Consider the following 22,780-nt stretch of genomic DNA (forward strand, 5'->3'; position numbering starts at 1 on the left):
ATGAGTGCCAAGTAATTAATCAACATGCTTTGTCTTTTCCTTGGGGGAGAATTTAAAAAAAGCTGTGAAACACTACTGATAATTCTCCTTCTCATTTTCACTCAGAGGAAATTTTAGCAAGATGGAGAATACTGCATTCACTAGAATTCAGTTAGATCTGAATTCTATTTCTATTCCTATTCTATTCTATTCCTATTTTTACACATTTTCCTATTTTTCTTTAATTATTTGTTTTTTGTGACTTCTAAAATACAACAAAATATTATATAAAAGTGCTTATGAGTGAGGGAGAAATTTAGTAAATATTAGAATGATAGTAACAAAATATTAGCACTTTTATCTGGAGCTGAAGAACAAAATGACTAAGAAACAGTCAACACCCACTGGTTGACCTTAACCTGTTTCAGAAAGTGCCTGGGGTACAGAATGAGATTCCAAGGACATGGATGGAACTCTTTTGAGCTAGACAAGCAAAGGAGTTGCTCACTTCTTGGAGGGCAGGAAAGGAGACTTGGTACTGGTGGACCTACACGAATGTCAGAAGGTCACATGCTCCATGCAATCTCTCTTCATGACCATCTAACTTTGTAATCAAAGTAATAAATTCAAGAAATGCTTGGAAAAAAATTGAAGTTAACTAAATTTTCACTGGGAACATCTATTAATTGGAAAATTCTTCTAATTTTCCAAGTGGAGTTACAGAGTTGTTACGACTGAATGTTTGTGTAGGCCCAAAATCCATTATGTTGACTCTCCGACCCTCAATGTTACTATTTGGAGCAAGGAAGTAATTAAAGTTAAAGATCGTTAAGAGTGGGGCCTAGTCTAGAATTAGTGTCCTAAGAGACACCAGAGAGCCTGCTCACTCTCTCAGCTATGTGAGAACAGAGAAGCGACTGTCTGCTCAGGGACAGACCTCACCAGGAACAGAATCAACCAGCACCTTGATCTTGGACTTTCTCGCTTTCAGAACTCTGAGAAATCAACTTCTGTTGTTTAAGCCACTCAGCCTATGGTATTTTGCTATGGCAGCCTTAGCAAACTAATATGGGGCCAAGGGATGATTCTCCGGACAAGGAAAAAAAAAATAAGAGAAAGTAAGTAGGAGCAAAACATTATTTAAAAAATGAACTGTAACTCATCTACTATTCTACTTCTGAAATTAAGAAAAAAATAATCATAAATGTAGGAAAAGTTGCACTCAGAAATACATTGCAACTTTATAATATCAAAAAAAGGGATAACAACCAGTAAGAGTATGGTTAACTATGCTACTCCAAGGAGCAGCAAAAACCCTTAAAAAGCAGCAGAGAGAAGGGTCTGACATGGCTTATAAATCACCAGTGTTTACAACATGAAGAGCAAGTTACTTAACCTACCTAAGCTCAAGTTTCCTCATCAGAAATTGGGGCTAAAAAAGTATTATCTACCTTCTAAGATTGTTTTACGAATTAATTAATATATGTAAAGCAATTAACACAGTACCCAACACATTGGTGTGTAACGACAGTTGTCTATTATTAAAAAAAATTTTCTTAAACAGGGCAAAAAGTTATAAATTATGAACGTAGTGTAACTACAACCATGAAAATAAACGATGCATAAGATAGCAAATGCACTAGAATGACTGCATGATTCCCTATTTTTTACACATTTTCCTATTTTTCTTTAATTATTTGTTTTTTGTGACTTCTAAAATACAACAAAATATTATATAAAAGTGCTTATGAGTGAGGGAGAAATTTAGTAAATATTAGAATGATAGTAACAAAATATTAGCACTTTTATCTGGAGCTGAAGAACAAAATGACTAAGAAACAGTCAACACCCACTGGTTGACCTTAAGCTGGAGAGGGAAGGCTTTGGTAAGTGCTCCTTGAAGTGTGACACGTGGACCACCTATATCAGAATAAACTGCAGATTCCTGGACTCCAACTGCTACCTATCGTATCAGACTCTCTGGGAGTGAAACCCCAGAATCTACATTTTCAATGAGTGTCCCCAAAAGGTCTCTATGCGTGCCAGAGTTTGAGAATGACTGGTATGACAGAGAATGCCAACTTTGCAGTCAAATATATCTGGGTTCAAGTCCTAGCTCCACCAGTTGTCAGCTTTGTGATAATGGAGAAAACTTAGATAACCTCACTGTACCTCACCTATCTTATCTAAAATATAAGGAAAATATAACTTATTTGGAAGGCATAGTGTAAGAAATAAATAACATGTGCAGTCTGCGATAGTGGTGAGAACACTGAGTACTCACAATGACAGAATGTCAAACTGAAAAACACCTGAACAATGTCTTAATGGAAAGTTCTCAAACTGGTAAGGGGACAAAAAAAGTGTCAGTCATAAATGTTCCTTGTAGAATGCAACAACACATTCGTATATTTAAACCCATAATATAAAGTAGGAAATCTATTATGTGAGTGAACTGGACAAAAGTGACATCCATCAGCACATTTATCAGTTTAAAAATAGGCAGTGAAACTAAGCACGCTAGGCTCTTCACAGCATTTCACTAATTGTATATTTCCTGGCACCATGTAATAAGAAGCTGGGGGGAAAATACCAGAGAAAAACCTTAAATTGAGAACATTTTATCTTTTCTTTATTCTGTGAATTCAAAAGCCCATTCTTCAACGCAGCAGCAGTACAGCTTCAGGAACAGCAGTGTTCTGTAACAGCCTGTTTGAGAGCAGCTGTTTTCATCTTGCTCCCTCACTTCATGTTAGAAAAATCTGAGGCCTAGAAAGGTTACATGATTTCCCAAAATAACTATATCTCTGCCACTTAAACTCACCTCACAAAAGCATATTTTGGCTTATTTCCACAGAAACTTAATTTGTTAAAGTGGCTCATAGCCACGTAATACACAATTTAAGAGCTGTAAAAGCCATTCAGCACCAACCCCTCTCCACCCCGGTCTCTCAGCTCCCAGGTCCCCTCCTAGCTGTAACTGACGCTGTCAGCTCCTGTGCCCGCCTGCTTCTCAAAAGGCCTCCACTTACCTTCGTTCAGCAGGTACAGGCAAGGACCAGACTTCTCCCTCAGACGCTGGGAGCTCATGTTGTGCAGCTTTCAGTGGGGTGCTGTCTAATTTAAAGCTCTCTAGCGTTTTCATGATATCCTTAACATGTTTAGCTTCCACATTTATTTCCTGCCAAACCTAGTTTCAAAGGGGAACACGGCTCTTTAAGTTTTTGTAACTAATAAACAACTACAAAGATTAAACTAGGGCCATTTATTAGAGATGTCAGAAACTTCCATTTTGGTATCAGATATCCAGTAAATCACAGCAAGATACTCTGTTCAAATTTTAAGAATAGTTCATTATTTCTTTGTTTTCAATTATAAAATTAATTCTGACAAAATGAATTAAATATTCTGGCTAATTAAATCATGTTACTGAATTATGGTTCTTATTCAAATTGCATAACTAATTAAAAAGTTTGCTGTGACTTTAAAGTTTGATAAAAATAGTATTTTTGCAAGTTGCACTTGGATGGCTTTTTAATGCTATTTTCTTACTTGAATTTTTAAATGCTGATCAGAATCCACTAATTTCATAACTCATCAGTGGACTGCAATTTGAAAAATACAGCTTCAGAAGATAAATGGCTCGATTCACATACAACCAAGATATTTTTTAAAAGCAATCTTGATTCAATTTAAAAACTACACACACACACACACACACACACACACACACACACACACACAAAATATACTGAAATGAAGTTGGTAATTCTTTGTCTTAAAACTAAATGACTTAAGACCCTGGCTGTGTGTATATAAGCCAAGGTTCAATCCCTGGTCAGCGCACAGGCAACAATCAACCAATGAATGCATAAACAGGTGGAACAACAAGTCAATGTTGCGCTCTCTCTCTCTCTCTCTCTCTCCCCCCTCCCTTCCCTTGTTCTCTAAAATCAATAAATAAAATTTTAAAAAGAAAAAAACCTAAATGACTTAAGTATCTTTACTAAAAGGCTTAGACTTTTTAAGTAAAAGTTTCTATCCTAAGAACAAAAGGTCTTAAAAGTTTTTCAATGACAAATAAGACTCCTTAGGAAATGAAGTATTTCCCCCTTTCAGTAATGTCAAAGATATATAGAGGCAGATTTAGGGAAAGAGGTTAAATTTAAAGAAGTAGAATATTTTCTCTCTTAAATAAATTAAGGACAAATATGGACACTATCAAAAAAGCAATTCCGTAGAATCTGAGGGATAACATTCTACCTAGAAGACCAACTCAAAAGGACTACTAATCTCTGTAATATTTCTTTGCTCGGTGACATTGCTGAACCTTGTTATAAATGACACCTTCAACTGGACCTGTAAGTCCTACTACAGTTTCAACCTATAAATTTCTATTAGTCCTCAGTTACTAACATTCCTCAAATGAAATTCAAATATGGTCTGCTTTATAATGTTCTATAGAAAATAAAGGGGAAAGTGGTGGCGGGAAAATGGGGACAAGTGTATTGGAACAATAAAAATAATTAAAAAATAAAATAAATTTTAAAAAAAGAAAATATGGTACCCATGAAATTCAGATGTTATCTGTAGTTCCAGAAATGGCTTAATAAAGTCAACTCTAATTTTACCAGATAAAAATGTGCTCTCGAAAAAAAAAATGGAAAACAGTAACTTAAAAAAAAATCTATTAGATTGCAACCATTAGAATAATTGAATAGAACTTATAGTAGTGATGATGGTGAATATAGACTATTACTAACATAATAAATCAAGTTTCAAGTAACATTATATACAAATCCATTTAAAAAGTGATATACTATCAATATGTAACTAAAAAAAAAACACTGATTAATCTACTGAAATCTTCTGAGTACTTAAACCATTTACAAAGTACATAGGTTACACTTCTCACCTGTTGCCATTTCTGCTGGAGGTATGCATCTTTGACTGAGTATAGATACTTATTCATCTGGTCAAGAACTCCCTGATAATAAACCATCGCAGAGTCATAGTTTCCCAGCAACGCATATTCACGAGCCAATTTTACATTCTCACTAATCATAAGAAGACTCATGCTCAATTGTAAACTAAAGAAAAAAGAAAGAAACATTTCATGTTATATGTCTCTTAAAAGTACTACAAAGAATTTTTTTAAAGTCTGCTTTCTAGGTTCCTTCCATAAGCTCACAGCACATATGTACTGCACTTCCCATCTCTATACATTGGCTCATGCTCTTCCCAATCCTTCAAAGACATTTCTTAGTCCCCAAAGCCAAACCCTACCAATGTGTCAAAAACACCCAGCTCAGGTGGTAGTTGTCCCAGTATGTCTACCTCTGAACTTTTCACTTCAAAATAAACTCTAAGGTCCCCTGGCACTTTACTGGGACCTTCCATCTCAAGGCAATTGTCTTCAAATTATAGCTACTGATATCTGTCTTATCTCTACTAGACTAAATTCTTTGAGAGTAGGATTTGCATCTAAACGGTAAGAGACTGCCCTGGCTGGTGTGGTTCAGTGAATGATGCAACAGCCTGCTAGCCAGTTCAATTCCCAGTCAGGGCACATGCTTGGGTTGCAGGCCTGGTCCACAGTTGGAAGCGTGCAAGAGGCAACCAATCAATGTATCTCTCTCACATTGATGTTTCTCTCCTCCTTTCTCCCTCCCTGATTTAAAAGGTGTGAAATTGTATTCTCAGTGTATGGCACTTAAGTCTTATTGAGTATCTGCAGAACAAATGCAGAATGTTAGATACAGTTTTTGGAAGGCAATGTGAACAGTAGGAAGCATGTGCATTTTGAAGTTAGAAAATTCTTGGTTTGAATTATACTTCTGCCATCTTGGTCATGTCCGTTAATTTTCTAAGATTCAGTTTTTAAATCTGTAAAACAGAGAGAAGCAACTTTTAAGAATTGCAATATAAGGAATAAATGGCTATTTTAAGTACCTAGCATACTATTTGGCAAAGACTAAAGTACTAAATTCATCTTCCCTGAAACTTTCTATAAAAGAGAACCAAGTACTGTCTTTGTACTTAGTAGGATGTGTATATAATACATCAGAAGTAGCACTTAATAAATGTCAGCTTTGTTAATGTTGATGATGATTACTATTCTTTATTAACTGTACACAACACTGTGAAGTTCAAAGTCAGGAAGATCTTAGTGCTTTGGAGAGGGAAATGATTTAGATAAGGGCTGTGGCTCTGGAAATAAAAAAATCTGAAACGTGGTGAAAGAACTGCTGAGAGTAAGTACAAATTTGTGTGGAGATGTTGAAAATGAATGAAGTTTCAAGCATGGGAACTAAAAAAATGAAAGAATCACAAAAGATCACAGGAAAGTTGAATGGATAGATGAAGAAAATCATTATTTTTGACTCCTTTGTGTGTCAGTGGAATATCTAAATAGATGTGTCTGATGGTGAGTGGAGATACCATCCCTGTGGGGGCCTCTCCAACTAGCTTATTTGATCTTGTCCGAGGCATTTCCTAAAACTGTGCTCCTTGACACCTTCCTCCCCCAAACCACCTATAGTTAAGGTAAAGTGATGTAACAGGACTTAAGTCTAACAGGGACCACAATGGTTCTTACATGTTGCATATTTAAATTCCTTACTCTGGGTTGAGGTTTTCTGTGAAAAAACATGCCAAGCAAATTTCTTGGGTTCAGTTTAATGTAGGATGTTTAGCTGACGGACAGGACAAAGAGGATAATGGCAGAAGAACCAGGAATATCAATCAGATTCACTACGTGTTAGGTATTGGACCAAAGAGATGTTCCGCCAAATAGACAAGAGAAGGTAATCATATCCATACAGCCCAGAATCAGAGGATTACAGGACACAAAATTAATAAGAAATGTTAGTGGGCGGAAGAGCTAAAAATCAGCAATGCTATACTAAAGTCGAAGAAGGTGGGTACTATGCTCCTTAGGACAAAGTTAAAGTGAGATGGATCAATAAACCTACATCATCACTATGGTCAATTAACATATGACAAAGGGGCAGGAACACACAATGGACTAAAAACAGCCTCTTCATGAATGGTGTTGGGAGAACTGGACTGGTACATGCGGAAAAAAAAAACATGAAACTAGATCACCAACTTATACTACACACCAGAATAAACTCAAAATGGATAAGAGACTGCCTTGGCTGGTGTGGCTCAGTGGACTGAGCGCCGACCTGCGAACTAAAGGGTCGCTGATCTGACTCCCAGTCAGGGCACATGCCTGGATTGCGGGCCAGGTCCCCAGTAGGGTACGCATGAGAAGTAAACACACATTGATGTTTCTCTCCCTCTCTTTCTCTCTTCCTTCCCCTCTCAAAATAAATAAATCTTTTGAAAAACTGAAGGAAGACTTAAATATAAGTCATGATACCATAAACATCCTGGAGAAAAACACAAGCAATAAAATTTCAGATATCTCATGTAGCAATATTTTTAATGATATATCTCCTAGGGCAAGGGAAATAAAGGAAAAATTAAACAAATGTGACTACATCAAATTAAAGAGCTTTTGCATGGCTAAAGAAACCACCATCAAAATGAAAAAAGAACCAATCATGTGGAAGAACATATTTGCCAATGATACATCAGACAGGGGTTTAATCTCCAAAATATGTAAAGAATTCACAGAACTACACACCAGGAAGACAAACAATCCAATAAAAAAATGGGTACAACACTTGAATAGATACCTCTACAAGGAGGACATGTAGGTAGCCCACAGACATGTGAAAAAATGCACAACATCACTAGCCACCGGAGAGATGCAAATTAAAACCACAATGAAATATCACTTCTCATCTGTCAGAATGGCTATCATTAATAAATCAACAAACAAGTGCTGGTGAGGATGTGAAGAAAAGGGAACCCTAGTGCACTGTTGGTGGGAATGCAGATTGGTGCAGCCACTGTGGAAAACAGTTTGGAATTGCCTCAAAAAATTAAAAATGGAACTGCCTTATAACCCAGCATTTCCACTGCTGTGAATATGCTCTAAGAATCCCAAAACACCAATTCAAAAGAACTTAGGCACCCTGATGTTTATAGCAGTGCTATTTACAATAGACAAGCGTTGGAAACAGCCTAAGTGCCCATCAGTAGATGAATGGATTAAAAAAACTGTGGTTCTTCTACACAATGGAATACTATACAGCAAAAAGAAAGAAGAAGGAACTCCTACCCTTTGTGACAGCATGGATGGAACTGGAGACTATTAATGCTAAGTCGGTGAAAGACAAATATTATATGATATCACATATAAGAGGAATCTAATGAACAAAATAAACTAAGCAGCAAAACAGAACCACAGGCATGGAAAGAGGGAACAGATTTGGGCTGCCAGGGGAAAGGGAGTGGGGAGGAAGGGTGGAAAGAAGGGGAAAGGACTAGTCAAAGAACATGCATGAATGACCCATGGACATGGACAACGGGGTGGGGATGGACTGTGGGAGCGGCGGTGGGGGGGAGGCAGGACAGAGCAGGGAAAAGGGGGAAAATTGGGACAATTGCAATAGAACAAACAAGACTAAAATAAAAAATAAAAAAATTAAGTGAGATGGATCACAACAACCTCAGCTGGAGAAACACGGATATCAAAATCACATCAACAACCTCAGACACTTATTTTCTACCCCTTTGGTAGTTCTCACTCTCTAATCTTAGCTGAAGGTACAACTGTTGCTCCTTTACACAGTTAGACTTCACTAACACATGTCATGTATTAGTATTAGGCTACATACTAGGATCTTCAAACCCAAACATCTTTAATGTCAGTTATCAGGTTCAATTCCTAATATAAGGCAAGACAGGACACCAAGATAGCTTCTGGTCCTTCCTGAAAACCAATCCTAGAAGAATCACAGTTATTTCACAGGTAGATAGACCCCAGAATTAAACATAAAATTCTGAAAAACAACAGAAATGACAGATGGTGATTGGGTCTTTGTGCGTGGGAGGTCCAAGGCAGCCCATAGGGACAGACGGCCACATGAGAGCCTTCTCACTGTGCCCTGACTTCCACTGTCCTGGTTTATCCTTGCTCACCCTTCCAAGTGCAAGCCTAGAATCCTTTTCTTTTTCTCATACTTCCTAGAAAAATAAATTTTAAGACTGCCCCCCCTTTAAATGCTCCAGGCCCAGAGGGTTTTTATGGGTGGATTTTACCTACCTTCTAAATTGAAGGTAATACTGATCGCATAAACGTTAATCCATAAAACAAGAGAAAAACTGATCAACTTTTTCCAAGGCAGGGATCACCTCAATTTCAAAATTTCACAACTTAGTAAGAATAAGCCTATTTCAATCATATACATAGATGTAGAAATCTAAATAAAATGTAAGCTAACTGTGCCAACTAATTCTAACTCTCTCTTCTCCCACCTTCCTCCTATCCTTCTCCCTCTTCCCATCCCTCTCCCTCTCATGATTAGGAAGGTTTATCCAGGAATGCAAGATTAACTTAAGAGCAGAAAATCCATCCTTACAATTCCTTACACTAATGGACAAAGGAACTTCACAAAGAATAGGTAGAGAGCATTAAGAACAATTCACAGAAGGGAAAACCCAAACTAGCTAGGAAGTACAGCTGCTAGTAACAGATGAATGCAAATTAGAACAATAAGATATCCTTTTTACATTCACCAGATTTTTTTAAAAAAATTAATAAATCCAATAATATTAATTATTGCCAAGGATTTGGGAAAAAGAAAATCCTCACATACACTGTATGGGCATAAACTGGCACAGTCATTTTGGACAGGAATCTGGCAGCACCAAGGGGACTTACATATGCATATTTCCTATGACCCTGTAGTCCCACTCTTCTGTAAATATTACAGAAAGTCTCACATAGATCCAGAAAGGAACATGTTAACAACATTAACTGTGTAGATATCAAGGAGCTGAGTGGGGACTATCTACCTAGAAAAATGGGTAAGAAAATGTGATGGATGAATACAATGGAATACCATGTATCAGATGGAAGCAAAATTTACAAATAGCACCATGAACAGATTATCAAAATACAGTGTTGGGTGAAAAAATCTTAAGACATAGAACATGATCTAAATTCCAATACCATTTTATAAATTAACACTATGTTATATTTACTTACATACACTATATAAAACATTCTTTTTTAAGGATACATACACATCTGAGAATGAATATATTAAGAATACCACAGTGTCTAGGGAGGCTAAGACAGGAAAATATGAGTGAAGAAAGAGGATGAAGGGTAGAAGAGAAACAAAAAAGAAATACAACAAAAGAAGACCCTTATATCCATTGAAAATCACAGTCAGCTTCTGAAATGGCCCTCAATGACCTCTGCCCCTTAGTATCCATACCCACGTGTAACCACCTCCCCTTGAATGTGAGCTTGGAAAAAACAGAATATTCAAAAATAAGAGAATGTCATTTCTGAGTTTAAACTGTGACTTCCATCTTTCCTACTGTCTCTTGCTGGACCACTCTAAGGGAAACGAGCTGGCCACCATGTTGTGAGCTGTCCAGTGCAGAGGCTCACATGGCAAAGAACTGAGGGAGGCCCCAGGAACAGAGCCAGTGAGGACCCGAGGCCCTCCTTCCACTAGTGCAGAGGGACTGAACCCTGCCCAGCGTGCTGTGAGGAGAGCCTGGAAGCCGGTCTTCCCTCAGCTGAGCCTGGAGATGACTGCAGCCCTCATACCCTGACTACAGCCTGTGGAAGGCCCTATCTCACAAGTACCCAGCTAAGCCAGGCCCAGAGCCCGACCAAAGAAATCGAGTAATACATGTTTGTTGTTTTAAATCACTAAGTTTTAGTGTAATTTGCTATAAAGCAATTCAGCTATAAAATGAGGTATATAAGTAACTCAAGACCAGGTATCTCAAATCAAAAGAGAAAAATCCCACAACCTCAATAATAACTCTCTGGAGTCACTTTGACAATATTCTATCTGGATAAAAGCTCCATGACTGAGGATCATGGCTCTCTGTTACTTACTGATAAATGTGCAGCACCCAGAACCACGCTCGGCACACAACAGCTACTCAATCTTTAAATGAATGACTACTGCCAAGTTTTTGTCTTAAGATTTCTTAGCTTTGTCCAGCTCCTGACCCTCAGCACTCACATTCCTTGAACCTCAAATCATCCCTGCCAGAGCTGTGTGACTGCCTCAGCCCTGAAACTACACATGCCCTATGTTGACACTAGTCTGGGCAACAGTTAGAATAGGACAGCTGGGACCAGCTGCACAGTACACACGAGATCTGGATGATCCTCTTGTGTCTTTTCTCTCTCGTCTCCTTTTCCTTAATAGACTTTCTCCTGATCTTTTTTACCTTTCCCCACTAAGAAAAAAAGTCTACATTAAGCGGTGACTTATTCAATAGCCTAAAGCTCAAAGGAGTCAACTGCAGGCCTTCCTTGAAGGTTCTCCATGTTATGAATACTTCTTTTTAGTCAGATAAAATTCCTTAAGAGCCAGTGAATAACTGACTTTTTCTAACAAACAAAAGTTTAAGGACAAACCAAGGCCACATTAACCAGTGACCTGAGAAATTCCTGGTTATCAAAGAAACTTGTTTACTGAAAACACTATCAAATACCCTTAGTTGTTAGATGTTAGACAAAAATAATTTTTCCTATTATTTTAATAGTCTCTAAGCCAAAGACATCGTTACTCTTGAATGTCAACACTAAACTTATGAGATTCTCCAACTTTCAAAAATATACCCTTACCATTGCCAAAGTCACACTGTAGGACAGAAGCTGGTCTACGCAGTACAGTATCTGGCAATACTTTAAGAAATGGATATATTTCAAGAAAAATCTACAGACCAAATTTTAACCACCATGAATTGTAAACACAACCTACTGGTTCATTTAATAAAACATTTATAAAAATGAGATTATCCACAACTTCAGGCTCTTGTTTATAGAGATTAAAGAGAAAAAATAACCTTAAGTGGTGATGACTGCTTTATCTCACAGCAAACGTTTCCTTTACATAATTCTATCAGAACCACCCTTCTGCTTACATGGTTTGAGTATTTATGATTTAGCTAATGACCAAATTCATTTTTTGTAAACTAAGTAAGATGCACCATGCCCTGCCCCACCTCCCAAGGAGTTTCTCTGGGCAGACCAGGGGACAGGCAGGTCCATGTTGGGCCTCTTGGTGAAGCTTGGCTTCTGCTGGCAACAAAGGAGCTAGTGGGGCAGCGAGAACTTGATCTGTGAGCCATGGAACTGCTTGACTGCCTGTGGGCGGCACTTGCTGGCCCCAAACCCCTCCATCTTCATGATCTGGATTGAGTGGGCGCGGGCATGGTGCTGGGCCCTGTGCCTCAGTAGCACTGGGTGACTGGTGCCTGCAGTGGTCAGGTCCCAGTACTCCTGGCACACATGAGTGTCACTGTGGCAGTCACAGCACAGCCAGAGGTCAAAGTTCTTCACCCGAAGGGGAGAATTTTCAAACACCTGCCCACAAGAGACGATTTCCTGAAGATTTCTTCATCTTCTTCAGTTGACACACAAAGTACCAAAAGCAGGACTTGACAACATAGTTAGGTGCAAAGATGCACCAGAGAGACAGGGGCAGTGTGAGGCACTTGGGCGTGGACAGCCAGCGCCCTACCACCCTGCACTCTCGCAGCGTGCCCAAGGCCTTCACAGTGTTCTCTCCATGTTCGCCACCACCCATAAAAGGCCCATGAAATTTAAATTCAAGTAACTGATTCAAATATTTAAAAATTACACACTAAAAACTCAACATCACTGCAAAATTTCTAGCAAACAATACTTAATGTGGTGTGGTATCTCTACAAAGAGACTTATCGTGTCTTTTTCTCCTTTAGGATTAGAGAAAAGAAGAGATTAAAGACATTGAAAAAGAACAGGCAACAGATCATAATATTAGAATTCTGAGGTTCCTCTTCTTACAAAACAACAAATACAGGGCCTTCTCTATTTCACATATAAAAAGATTCCTTACCCACTTAATTTTTAAAGGAATCTTAGTGTTACCCTTGTGTTGAAGTTTTCACCATAATGTGTGTAGATCACTCATTCAATAAATATTTATAGAGCATCTCCTGAGTTGCAAGGAATTGCACTGAAGACAAAAATCAGACAGAATGCGACCTTGAGATCCTTGTAGTTTAGTGAAAGAGATATCATTTTATTTATTCTAGGTGTATTTTTCTTTGCTTAGTAACAGGAAACAAGCATAGATTATGTAGCACAGACTAAAATATCAGCAACAATGTTAAAAATATCTGCAAACTGATGTCCTAAAGTAAAAACAGATAAGCTCAATCATGCATTTTCCTAAAGGACTTCAGTAAACCAAAAGTGTGTAACTTTAAAAGTGATAACACAGTGTTTAGCAATTTTCAGAATGTTCATGTCTAGGATATGAAAGCAACCATAATGCTAATTTACAGTCACTTACTGATGATTATGAATAAGCAATAAATGAGTGACCCATGATCAATTATAGCATGGCATGCATTTTTCTTACCCTTATAATCATCATATGATACTCAAGAAGCAGGAGAAAGTTCTTTTTTATAAAACAAACAGCAAAAAACAACCTGCACAGAAAAAAAAATACATATATTAGACATGTATTTAATAAACTTTCTTTATGTTTACCCTGAACAGAAGAATAAATCAGTGAACATAACAATTTAAATGTAATTTAAAAGCCATATCAATAGGAACCACAAGCAAAATCTATTCTAATATTCTTAGCATATTATCAGCATTGACCATTTTGATCTAACACACACTTTTTCACCACACAACTAGCTAAAGGGAAAAAGAAAACATTGTTGTAAACAGAAATCCAACAATGTTAATACAGTAAATTTCACAATTCCTGATTATTTGTCAGAATCATGATACCGGTTTCAACACAAGATGGAGAAGCCACTGGAGACTACGTAGTATGTCTACTACAGGATCTATAAAAGGTAAATGCTTCTTGAATAACCAATGCCATAAAGGAACTTTATATAGCTTTTCATAGTCTAGAAATGTTAGAAAGTTGATGGGCACTGCCTTTTTCTTTTTTTTAAGGCATGATACGGGCCACAGTTATCAATACAAGAAAAAGAATTTTGCTGCTATTTCTGTGTGAGCGAGCTCTCTGATTACAAAGAAAACGGGGCTGCACATGGACACATTTAGGCCAGTATGAACATTGCGAGAATCTTTCTTGACATCTTAGCGTTTGATCAGGGCTACTACGTGGCAGAGAGCTATTGCACATTCTAAAACATTTAGGAATGTTTTCAGCAGTGACTGCAGGTCTGATTTCAAAGAGAAAGACGTAAATGAGTGCATTCCAGAGAGGAGGGTGCAACACTGTGCCGCTGTAAATTAAAACTGATATAAAAGTGGCACTTCGCAGTTAAGAGAAATTACTACAGGCTAAATAAAGGCTTGAGGTTATACACAGTAAGGCATCTACAGGTCCATGTTTATCTCTAACGTCGTCACCCTGTACTATACGGAACAAATGTTTCGAGGGACAAAATTTTCTAAAAGATACCAACTCCAAACAAAAATGGCCATGAGCTTCCTCGGCTCCGGAATAAACTAAATAAGAAACAACATCCTCAACAACATCACACCTACCTATTCGGAGTTTTTCTGAGGTGAGAGTTTCGGGGGCGGGAGCGTGGACGGATTCAGGTGAGGATCCGTCAAAAAGAGAAGGGATAAAAACATGTTCCCTTGGCCGGAAACTTCTCTAATGACACAGGCCTAGAAATGGGATCCGCAGGAGTCCCCCTCCCCCCCCCCCCGCCACCCCCAAAGTCCCCGGCTGGACAGGATTCCTCAGGTAAGGGGACCGTCACCTAAGCCGCAGATGTCAACGACAAAACAAGGATCTAAGACCTCGGCGCAGGCACTCTGGCGGACTCCCGGCAGGATGCGCGGCGGTCTCGCCCCGCAGGTCCCGGAGCCCCTCCCCGACTCCGCCATGAGGGTCGGGGACCCCCACCGTACCAGGCGAGCATTCACTCACCTGTGGAGGCCGAGGCTGCTCGGAAACCGCCCACTGTCAGGTGGAGGAGCAGGGTGGAGGAGAGGTCCGAGCGAGGAAGGAGGGTCCTGCACAGCCCCAACCACCCTGTTCTGTCCTTACCGGCCCAGCATTGCTGGGTCCAACCGTCACCAGCCGCCAGCGAAGCTTCAGCAAAGCAAGAATTTGAAGGCAAACTCTCCAGACTCACTTCCGGTGCCGGGAGTGGCCTCGGCAACTCCTGCGCACGCTGGGCGACGCCCGGGAGCGAGGACGCCGGACGGCGCCTGCGTGTGGCGGGTGCGGAATGGGCGGGGCCAATGGAGGCGCAAGCGGGGCAGGGGTGCGCCTGCGCTGTCCATGCCGCGGGGAGGGTGGACAGTTGGGGTGCTTATTAATGATTTACACAAGCATTGAATACCACCATATCACGTACTTCACTATGTTTTTTCAAATGTTTGCTCACCTTTCCTCCCATTTGATTTTCACCACATTCTTCATAAGTTAGGAAGTCAGTGTCTTGTTTTATAGGTGAGTGTAAAGGGCCAAATTCATTTATGACAAATTCTGTTTTAGAACCAAATACTCAGAATTTGAGGCGCTTGTCACGACAAAACATGGATAAAATAGGGAGTAGGTAAATAAAGATATCCAGACAAGCTGCTGGTGGTTTTTTGTCAACATTTTTATACAACCAAATATTGATAAAATTACAATGTTCCACAGTTTCCTACATACTTAACAGACCTGTGCTTCCTCCAGTATCAGTCTCCATCCTGTACCTTCACCCACAAAAGGAATAGAAGCATTGAAGACACGTTTTCCTTTAGGAGTGCATGGTATTAAAAATCTAATTTTAAAACATTGCAGTAATTTAAAAGACTGAGTCTTTTAAATTTTTAACAATGGGGATGAATATGATGAATTAGAGAAAAATATACAAGGTAAAATAACTGAATTTCATGATTGATTGCATGGGAGATGGTCAAAGTACAAAATGACCTCCTTAAATTGTTTTGCAAATTAGATTAAATGCTGATACAAATTATACACTGTATTAGTTAGGGTATAGGTTCAGGAGGAGTAACAAATGGATATATTGTGTTTGCTCCATCAGAGTGGACAGAGAGCTCCGCTTCACACAATCTTTCAGGTAACTAGATTCTAGTCATTTTGTTGATCTAACTACAAAGTAGTAGGGTGTTTTCCTACTTTTTAATGGTCAACATGAAGTCACCACTCTGTTCTTCCTTCCTGTGGGAAGAGGGAAGGAACAGTGTAGGGCACACACTATCGACTTTTAAGTGTGTGAAGTGGAATTTACACATGCCATGTCTGCTCACATGCCAATGGCCAAAATCTTGTCATGTGGCCACACCTAGTACAAGGGAACATGAGAAACATGGGCTCCAGTGGGGCAGTCAAAACGTGGACAGGGATGAGGGCCTTACTAGTGAAGGGAAGAATGAAAGGATGGATACTCGGGAACAAGAGTAGTCTTGTCATTAGTCAACCCCTCTGGGAGATAAGCAATCATGAGGACCCCCTTTTCCACCAAATGTAACCCCTCTCCAGGGGAAACAACTCAAAGTCCTAACCAGATTCTGAATCCAGTAAAATGTTCAGGATCTCTAGGTGACTCAAAGGAAGGAGGAAAGAGTGGAGCCTGGAGAAGACTATAAATGCCTATGTTTCAAACACAAATGGTACACATATGCAGATACATTGTTTTGCTTTGGCATAACAAGGTATACTTACAACTTTAAGCACGCTAAACTTGGCCCCCCCCATAGTAAAGTAAGTCATAAAAACAATGCAATGTGCATCAGCTATAAAATGCTCACAATGTAGACCAAATATAATTTTACAAGGGAGTGAAAACAAGAGGATTAGAATGATGGTAATGCTTGAAGATGGTGGGGGAGAACCCTAAATATTTATTCCTCTGTGTAAAGTTAAGATATAACATCAATATATGTATTTTACCTGGTAGGCAGTTCATCTAACAAAGGGTTATAAAAACAGGTTAACCAACAACTTCACATTTTAAAAACTAATCTGTATTCAAATGATACTACATGCAGAGATTAAGAATTAAAAAGGTTTAAATCTGTGTTGATCTAAAGGAAGCCTTTAACATGGAATGTTTGTTATACTTATGTTGCACAAAATGAAAATATTTTACTGGGTTATACTAACCCTGTTCAGTTTGCTTTAATCTAACTAGGTATTATTATTAGTTAAATATATTTTTAACTTCAAAGCATCAAATTTTTAATCATATTTTTTTGAGAATAAAAAGATTAAAATAAACTTTTGAATAAAAATATCAACATACTTAAGTGGCTTAAGAGTCAGCTTTCCACACATAATTGAAAGATTTGAATTTTGATTTTTTATTATCCCAGAAAATGTTACACTAGATAAAATGATTGGGAAAATACAAATAGATTCATTAAAAATACAGGCTGATTATTCATATTTACTACATTCAAACATATGCAAAACAATTTAGTTATATTGCAAAGCTGTAATTCCTTTTCCTAACAAAGCATTATTTTATAAAATTGTAGTGTTGTATTGATTAAATTTTAATACAAAATACTTATATATACAATACAAAAAGTAAACTGTGGTATAGTGCCTTCCACAAAGGGATATATTAAGGCGCTTTACAAATATAACAATATGTTGACCCAAATTACTTTCTGTTTTAGATTAAAACAAACAGGCTATTGTTCCATTTTAAATACCAAAGGGATTTTTATTTTTGTTTATTAAGTTTCTAAAGTACCTTAGGTAACAGCAGCAGCAATATCTAAAAATCCTCCCACTGTATTTTCTAATTTCTAACATATTATTAAGTCAGAAAAAAAATTTCCACTCACAGTTTTGCACTTTGCAACAGCAGAAGGTAATCACTTTTTTAAAAAGTCAATCTCAAAGTGACTTCTTAGTCATACATTCTAGTTTCTATCACAAATAAGGTAGAAAAGATACAGCAATAGGTCCTGCCTTAGAATGTCACTGAACAATACATAACAGTATCTACAATTACATAATTATAGAACACATTTTATAAATACTATTGATATGCATAAAAGGGGTAAGTATAACAAAGTAAATTTTTAATGAGTGGGAAAATTTTAAAAAAGAAAACATGTATAACCAATGTTTTCACTCCATTTCAACTGAAAGCTTATCAGCTTTTTGATGTTCATATCTTTTTGGTCAGGAAGCACCAGATTCTGTACTGGAAGAACTGGATATAGTTTGGGAATAATAGAGCTACCAACTTAAAACTACAGATACTCAAGGCTCATACACAGCTTCAGATAAACACAAAAATCTTATACTGTCAGAGGAAATTTCAAAAGAATACAAAATTTAGTGTCTGTTACATTTGAGAAATAAGGGCAACAGATTTTGTGGGGAAGCAGCGGGGAGTAGACATAACCTTAGATTTCCCACAACATAAATGTAAGAGTTGGTTTTGTATTGTATCCACCAAAGTGCGTAAGTAAAACAGCTAAATGGAAATTTAAATGTTACTGAGAAAGCCCAAGAGAAAGAAGAATGTCTTGAAAACTTGAGTACCAAACTAAAATTTCTTGAACTAAATTGTTTTGCATTGACTTTTATAGAACTAATCAAATGTTCCATGAAGACTGCCATCTCATAGTGCATTATCTTACAGTTCTCTGATTAGAAGTCTTTCAGAAATATTTCTTTATTAAGCCAAACATGTCCGTGCCCCCAAAAGGGTGCATTTCTAATGTCTTAGCACTGCACCAGCGAGAGAGGCATTCGTAGGGATATCCTATCACATGGTACAGGTCTTTTACATTACAAATTATCACTGTTTATACAAGATATGCTAATCTGAACACTAATCAGTAAATTTAAAGCAAAGTTCTTAGTTTAATATATCAGTGTATTTATAGGACAGAGATCCTTAACCAAGGGTTTATGATAGGTTTCAACAGATCCAGAACCCCTAAAACTACACACATTTTATGTGTATGTGTTGATGTCCATTTTTCTGGGAAGATTGTCCACAGCTTTCCTCAGATTTCTAAAAGGACCAATGATCCCCAAAGATGCCCCCACCCCATTACACAGTGGGTTGTACCATGGTTTATATGCTGTGCTCTGAGAGGGCCACCTATAGAAAGGTGACAACTGTAAGTTAATAAATCTCCTTTGCCCTCCCCAATTCAACTGGAACACTTATGACTTGACTTTACTTATGTATATGATATCCATTAGCTTTCATATAAAGGAAACTAAAAGTCTGAAAAACACTAACATTATGCCTCTTATGCCAAATATTGTTTTGATAAAATTATCCGTGGATCTTAACAAAAAGAAAATACACCTTTTACTAATGTAGTAGAGTCCTTTTCCTCATCCTAAAAAATAAACTACCATATTTTGCTGTGTATAATGTGCACTTTTTTGCCCACATTTTTGAGGGAAAAATAAGGATGCACGTTATATATGGATATAATGGTTACATACCATGGGTATAATAATCCCATGTATAATGTGCACAAAAACATGGCTGTGCATTATATATGGAGCGCATTATACATGGCAAAATACGGGTAAATGTATTTTGGTATGAGACCATAAGTCTTCTCGAAACCTATATAATAGAAATCCTCCAAAATGTATTTAACCTTAAGTTAGGAGGACTTAAATTTCAAGTAGGGCCACTATGCAACTTCCCCTAATTACTAATGGCCACCTTAATTAAGAACTAAATAATAATTAATTTTCTTACCAATATACCCATAGGTAAAATATTGCCAAATAGCCATTTTCCTTTCCCAATAAATAATCCATGTATGCAGCACTGTTCTGAAAGAGGAAAGCAGTAACATTACTGATGATAAAATCAAAACTGTCACAATATAGAAAAAGTACTATTCTAGGAGTACCCACAAATAATTTCTAATCAAGATGTCATATGAAACTGAAAACAATCACTCTGCTTAGGATGGTGGAAACCATTTTGTAAATTGTGAAGTAAAAATACGGAAGATCTTAGCTCTTAGTATAAAAAATGGCAGCTATGTTCCCCTTTATGAACTGGAAGCAGTAGAAACAGCAAATGGTGGGAATTTTTAGTAAATAGATGCAAACATGTAGTTGATAAGATGAAAGGAGCCCTCATGCTTGATGTAAATATGTATCCACAAATACAGTCAGTCTTCTCCAGTAAGGTACTGATGTATTTCCCAAGATAACTATGGATAGACTGCAGAAGAATATGCTGTTAGTGGTTTTAATTTCAAAGCAAACTAATTTCTGAAGGTAAAGAAAGGAGGCCTAAAAAGTCTTCTCAGAGTAGCAATCTAACATATACAGGAATCTCTAAAACAAGTATCAAGAAAAATTCAAGAACTGGGATTCTGTGAAATAACATTCTGACTGTAATCATCTACAACACTTCGACCCAAATAGTAAAAATTTCATAAAATGCAAAAAGAAAAAAGAAAAAAAAACACCCCACCTGGAAGCAGCATTAAAAATACCAATGTGGAAAGAAAAAAATGGTAGTGCTTTGCTTCTTTTAATGCCAGTAATTCTTGAGAAACAAATGCTAGATTAAATATTCCACAGAGGGAAAAAAATGAAGTTTATCTATTTTTCCCTTGTGATGAACATACTATTTCAACCCTGTCAACCCTGTATTTCTTAGTTTCAAGATGTGAATTATACAGAATATTAGCCTAGGAAAACTCACCACCATGATGGCTTAATTTCTATAGCTTATTTTGTACCAAAAACAAGGCTATGGGAGGGGGGAAAAGCTTTGTAAATGTGGGGCATATTTCATATTTGGTTAAAGCAAAATAAAACTAAAACTGTCTTTCAAAAACCTTTCAAAAACTCTTGTCTTTTAAAATTATTTAGCATATGTACAAATAGATACCAGGCTTCTCCTTTTTAAACAAAGCACACTATTTTTTTTTTTTCAGTACTTTAAGTACCAAGAACTGGCTATGATACTCAGTTCATAATTTACTTTATAACAATTTTTTTTCTAAATTACTGATTATAAACGCTGGAATAAATTAACATTTTAAAAGGATTTCCCATAATTTAGGAATATAAAATATTGTGCACAGAGCACACACACAGCTCTGTCACATTTGCATAATTTTACCCTTAGAGCCTCAAAAATCCCTGCATTTCAGGCCTTCTTAAAAATCCTCATTACAATTATTTCCTAGTGTATTAAACATACACTAGATCACGATTTTTGATCTCTGAGCCTGTGTGCTGATCATCTTCATCTGACTGGTGCTCTGAGACTTGTGAATTAATATATTCATATTCAATGGGCTTTGGATAATTATATGGGTAGCCATTGTCATCAAAAAACCTCCTAAAGGTAAATTCATAGAAAGCATGTTCAGGGTGCTTTCCATTTTTATACCATCCATTCAGAGTGTCATTTACATTTTCTTCCTCATTATCATCACTCCATAACTTATCAGGATCAACAGGATCAAAATTTGATGTATCTGTTGGATGTGTGATTTTAGGAATGTATGAAGCAGGCTGTTGTCTCAGGTCACTAGAGAAATCAATTGTTTTAAAAAATGGATGAGCTTTTATTTCATCAGCACCATTCTTGCCCAAGCGATCTTCTGGTCCTCGGCAAAGTTTAATTATAAGATCAGAGGCTTCAGGACTCAGTTTAGCTTGTGGTGGAATGTGAAGAGATGTTTGCCAGTTGATAACCTTTAAAGAAGATTTTTAAAAATTAGGAGGGAATTGATAAGAAGACCAAAATTTTCTCCAACTTTTATACCAAAAAGTCTTACTGGACTATATGTAAATTTTAAAAATAAACTGCATTGTATTTCAATTTCCTTACCTTTAAAAATGAATTATTGGTGGGAAATAGCCTTTCAGCTCATTCCCTCCTCTTCAGGCAACTTATAGTCATATTGGAAGACTCACTGTAAGTTTTAACACTGCTCGTAGAAATAACTATTTCTACTGTGCCTGCCCTGTTCTATATATTTGTTTCGTAATGTCTCTAATGTTTTGTGGGACCTGTTTATGTCTGTGCCCTTCTACTACAGTATGAAATTCCATAAGGCTATAGACCATGTTTTGTCTTTGTGGTCTTCCTACAGCTTGGCCAATTGCCTGGCATATAATAGATGTTGAGTAAATGTTTATTATAGTTTTAAATAAACCAGAATGAAAGAGGGAAGGAGGGTAAGAAAAAGGGAGGAAGGAAGGGAAAAAAGGGAAAGAAGGAAGGTAATAGTAAATACTTGTTAAATGAATGAATAAATGAACCGCATCCTCCCTGTTCATAGAGGACCTTATCAGCTACAGTAGAGGGAAGAAAAATAAACCTCCTCTTCTAGTATCTGTTCATCTTAAAGTTTTTCTCCCACGTAAGAAAAAGGTGATGCCTCAACTAATAAAATGTCTTTGACTTTTTTGGGAAAAAAATCATGATACAGTTGTAGCTATTTATGCTGGTTCCATCACCTACTTCAAAGAGGAAAAATACATATATACAAACAGCTAGACAAAATCTTTCCTTTGAAGTTACATTCAGGAGTTTTTAGTTTAAGGTAAAAATAAAAAAAGACTAGGCAGAGCAAATAAAAAAGACTCAGTTTACTCAAAGATGGGTCAATAAAAATTAATGTAAACTGAAACACAGAGAGAAAAAATGAAAAAAATAAAGCATGAGACACGTAAGACAGTATCAAATGTCTACCATATGG

General features: G+C 37.2%; 2 protein-coding genes and 1 pseudogene across 3 annotated transcripts in view; all 3 read right to left on the bottom strand.

The window, feature by feature from the left end:
• The window catches only part of KATNA1 (katanin catalytic subunit A1), a 36,028-nt gene extending 20,727 nt beyond the window's left edge, over nucleotides 1-15,301 (bottom strand). Inside the window, exons 1-4 of one of the 2 annotated variants that reach the window (XM_054570098.1) lie at nucleotides 15,018-15,301; nucleotides 13,503-13,575; nucleotides 4,895-5,069; nucleotides 3,012-3,169 (exon numbers count right to left, since the gene is read on the bottom strand). In XM_054570098.1, coding sequence (XP_054426073.1) covers nucleotides 3,012-3,169; nucleotides 4,895-5,056 — 320 coding nt within the window. In that variant the 5' untranslated portion in view covers nucleotides 5,057-5,069; nucleotides 13,503-13,575; nucleotides 15,018-15,301. Of the gene's footprint in view, nucleotides 1-3,011; nucleotides 3,170-4,894; nucleotides 5,070-13,502; nucleotides 13,576-15,017 lie in introns of those variants that run through there. The other variant, XM_054570099.1, reaches the window with a different exon arrangement.
• Nucleotides 12,122-12,771, bottom strand: LOC129067839 (60S ribosomal protein L18a-like; annotated as a pseudogene).
• A 4,712-nt stretch (nucleotides 15,302-20,013) lies between the features above and the next one.
• Nucleotides 20,014-22,780, bottom strand: part of LATS1 (large tumor suppressor kinase 1) — a 33,616-nt gene continuing 30,849 nt past the window's right edge. Inside the window, exon 8 of the mRNA XM_054570101.1 lies at nucleotides 20,014-21,770. Coding sequence (XP_054426076.1) covers nucleotides 21,261-21,770 — 510 coding nt within the window. The 3' untranslated portion in view covers nucleotides 20,014-21,260. The remainder of the gene's footprint in view (nucleotides 21,771-22,780) is intronic.

Source organism: Pteronotus mesoamericanus, unplaced genomic scaffold, assembly GCF_021234165.1.
Source record: "Pteronotus mesoamericanus isolate MK-2021 breed Mesoamerican mustached bat unplaced genomic scaffold, CSHL_Meso_final contig_20, whole genome shotgun sequence".
Classification (NCBI taxonomy): Eukaryota; Metazoa; Chordata; class Mammalia; order Chiroptera; family Mormoopidae; genus Pteronotus; species Pteronotus mesoamericanus.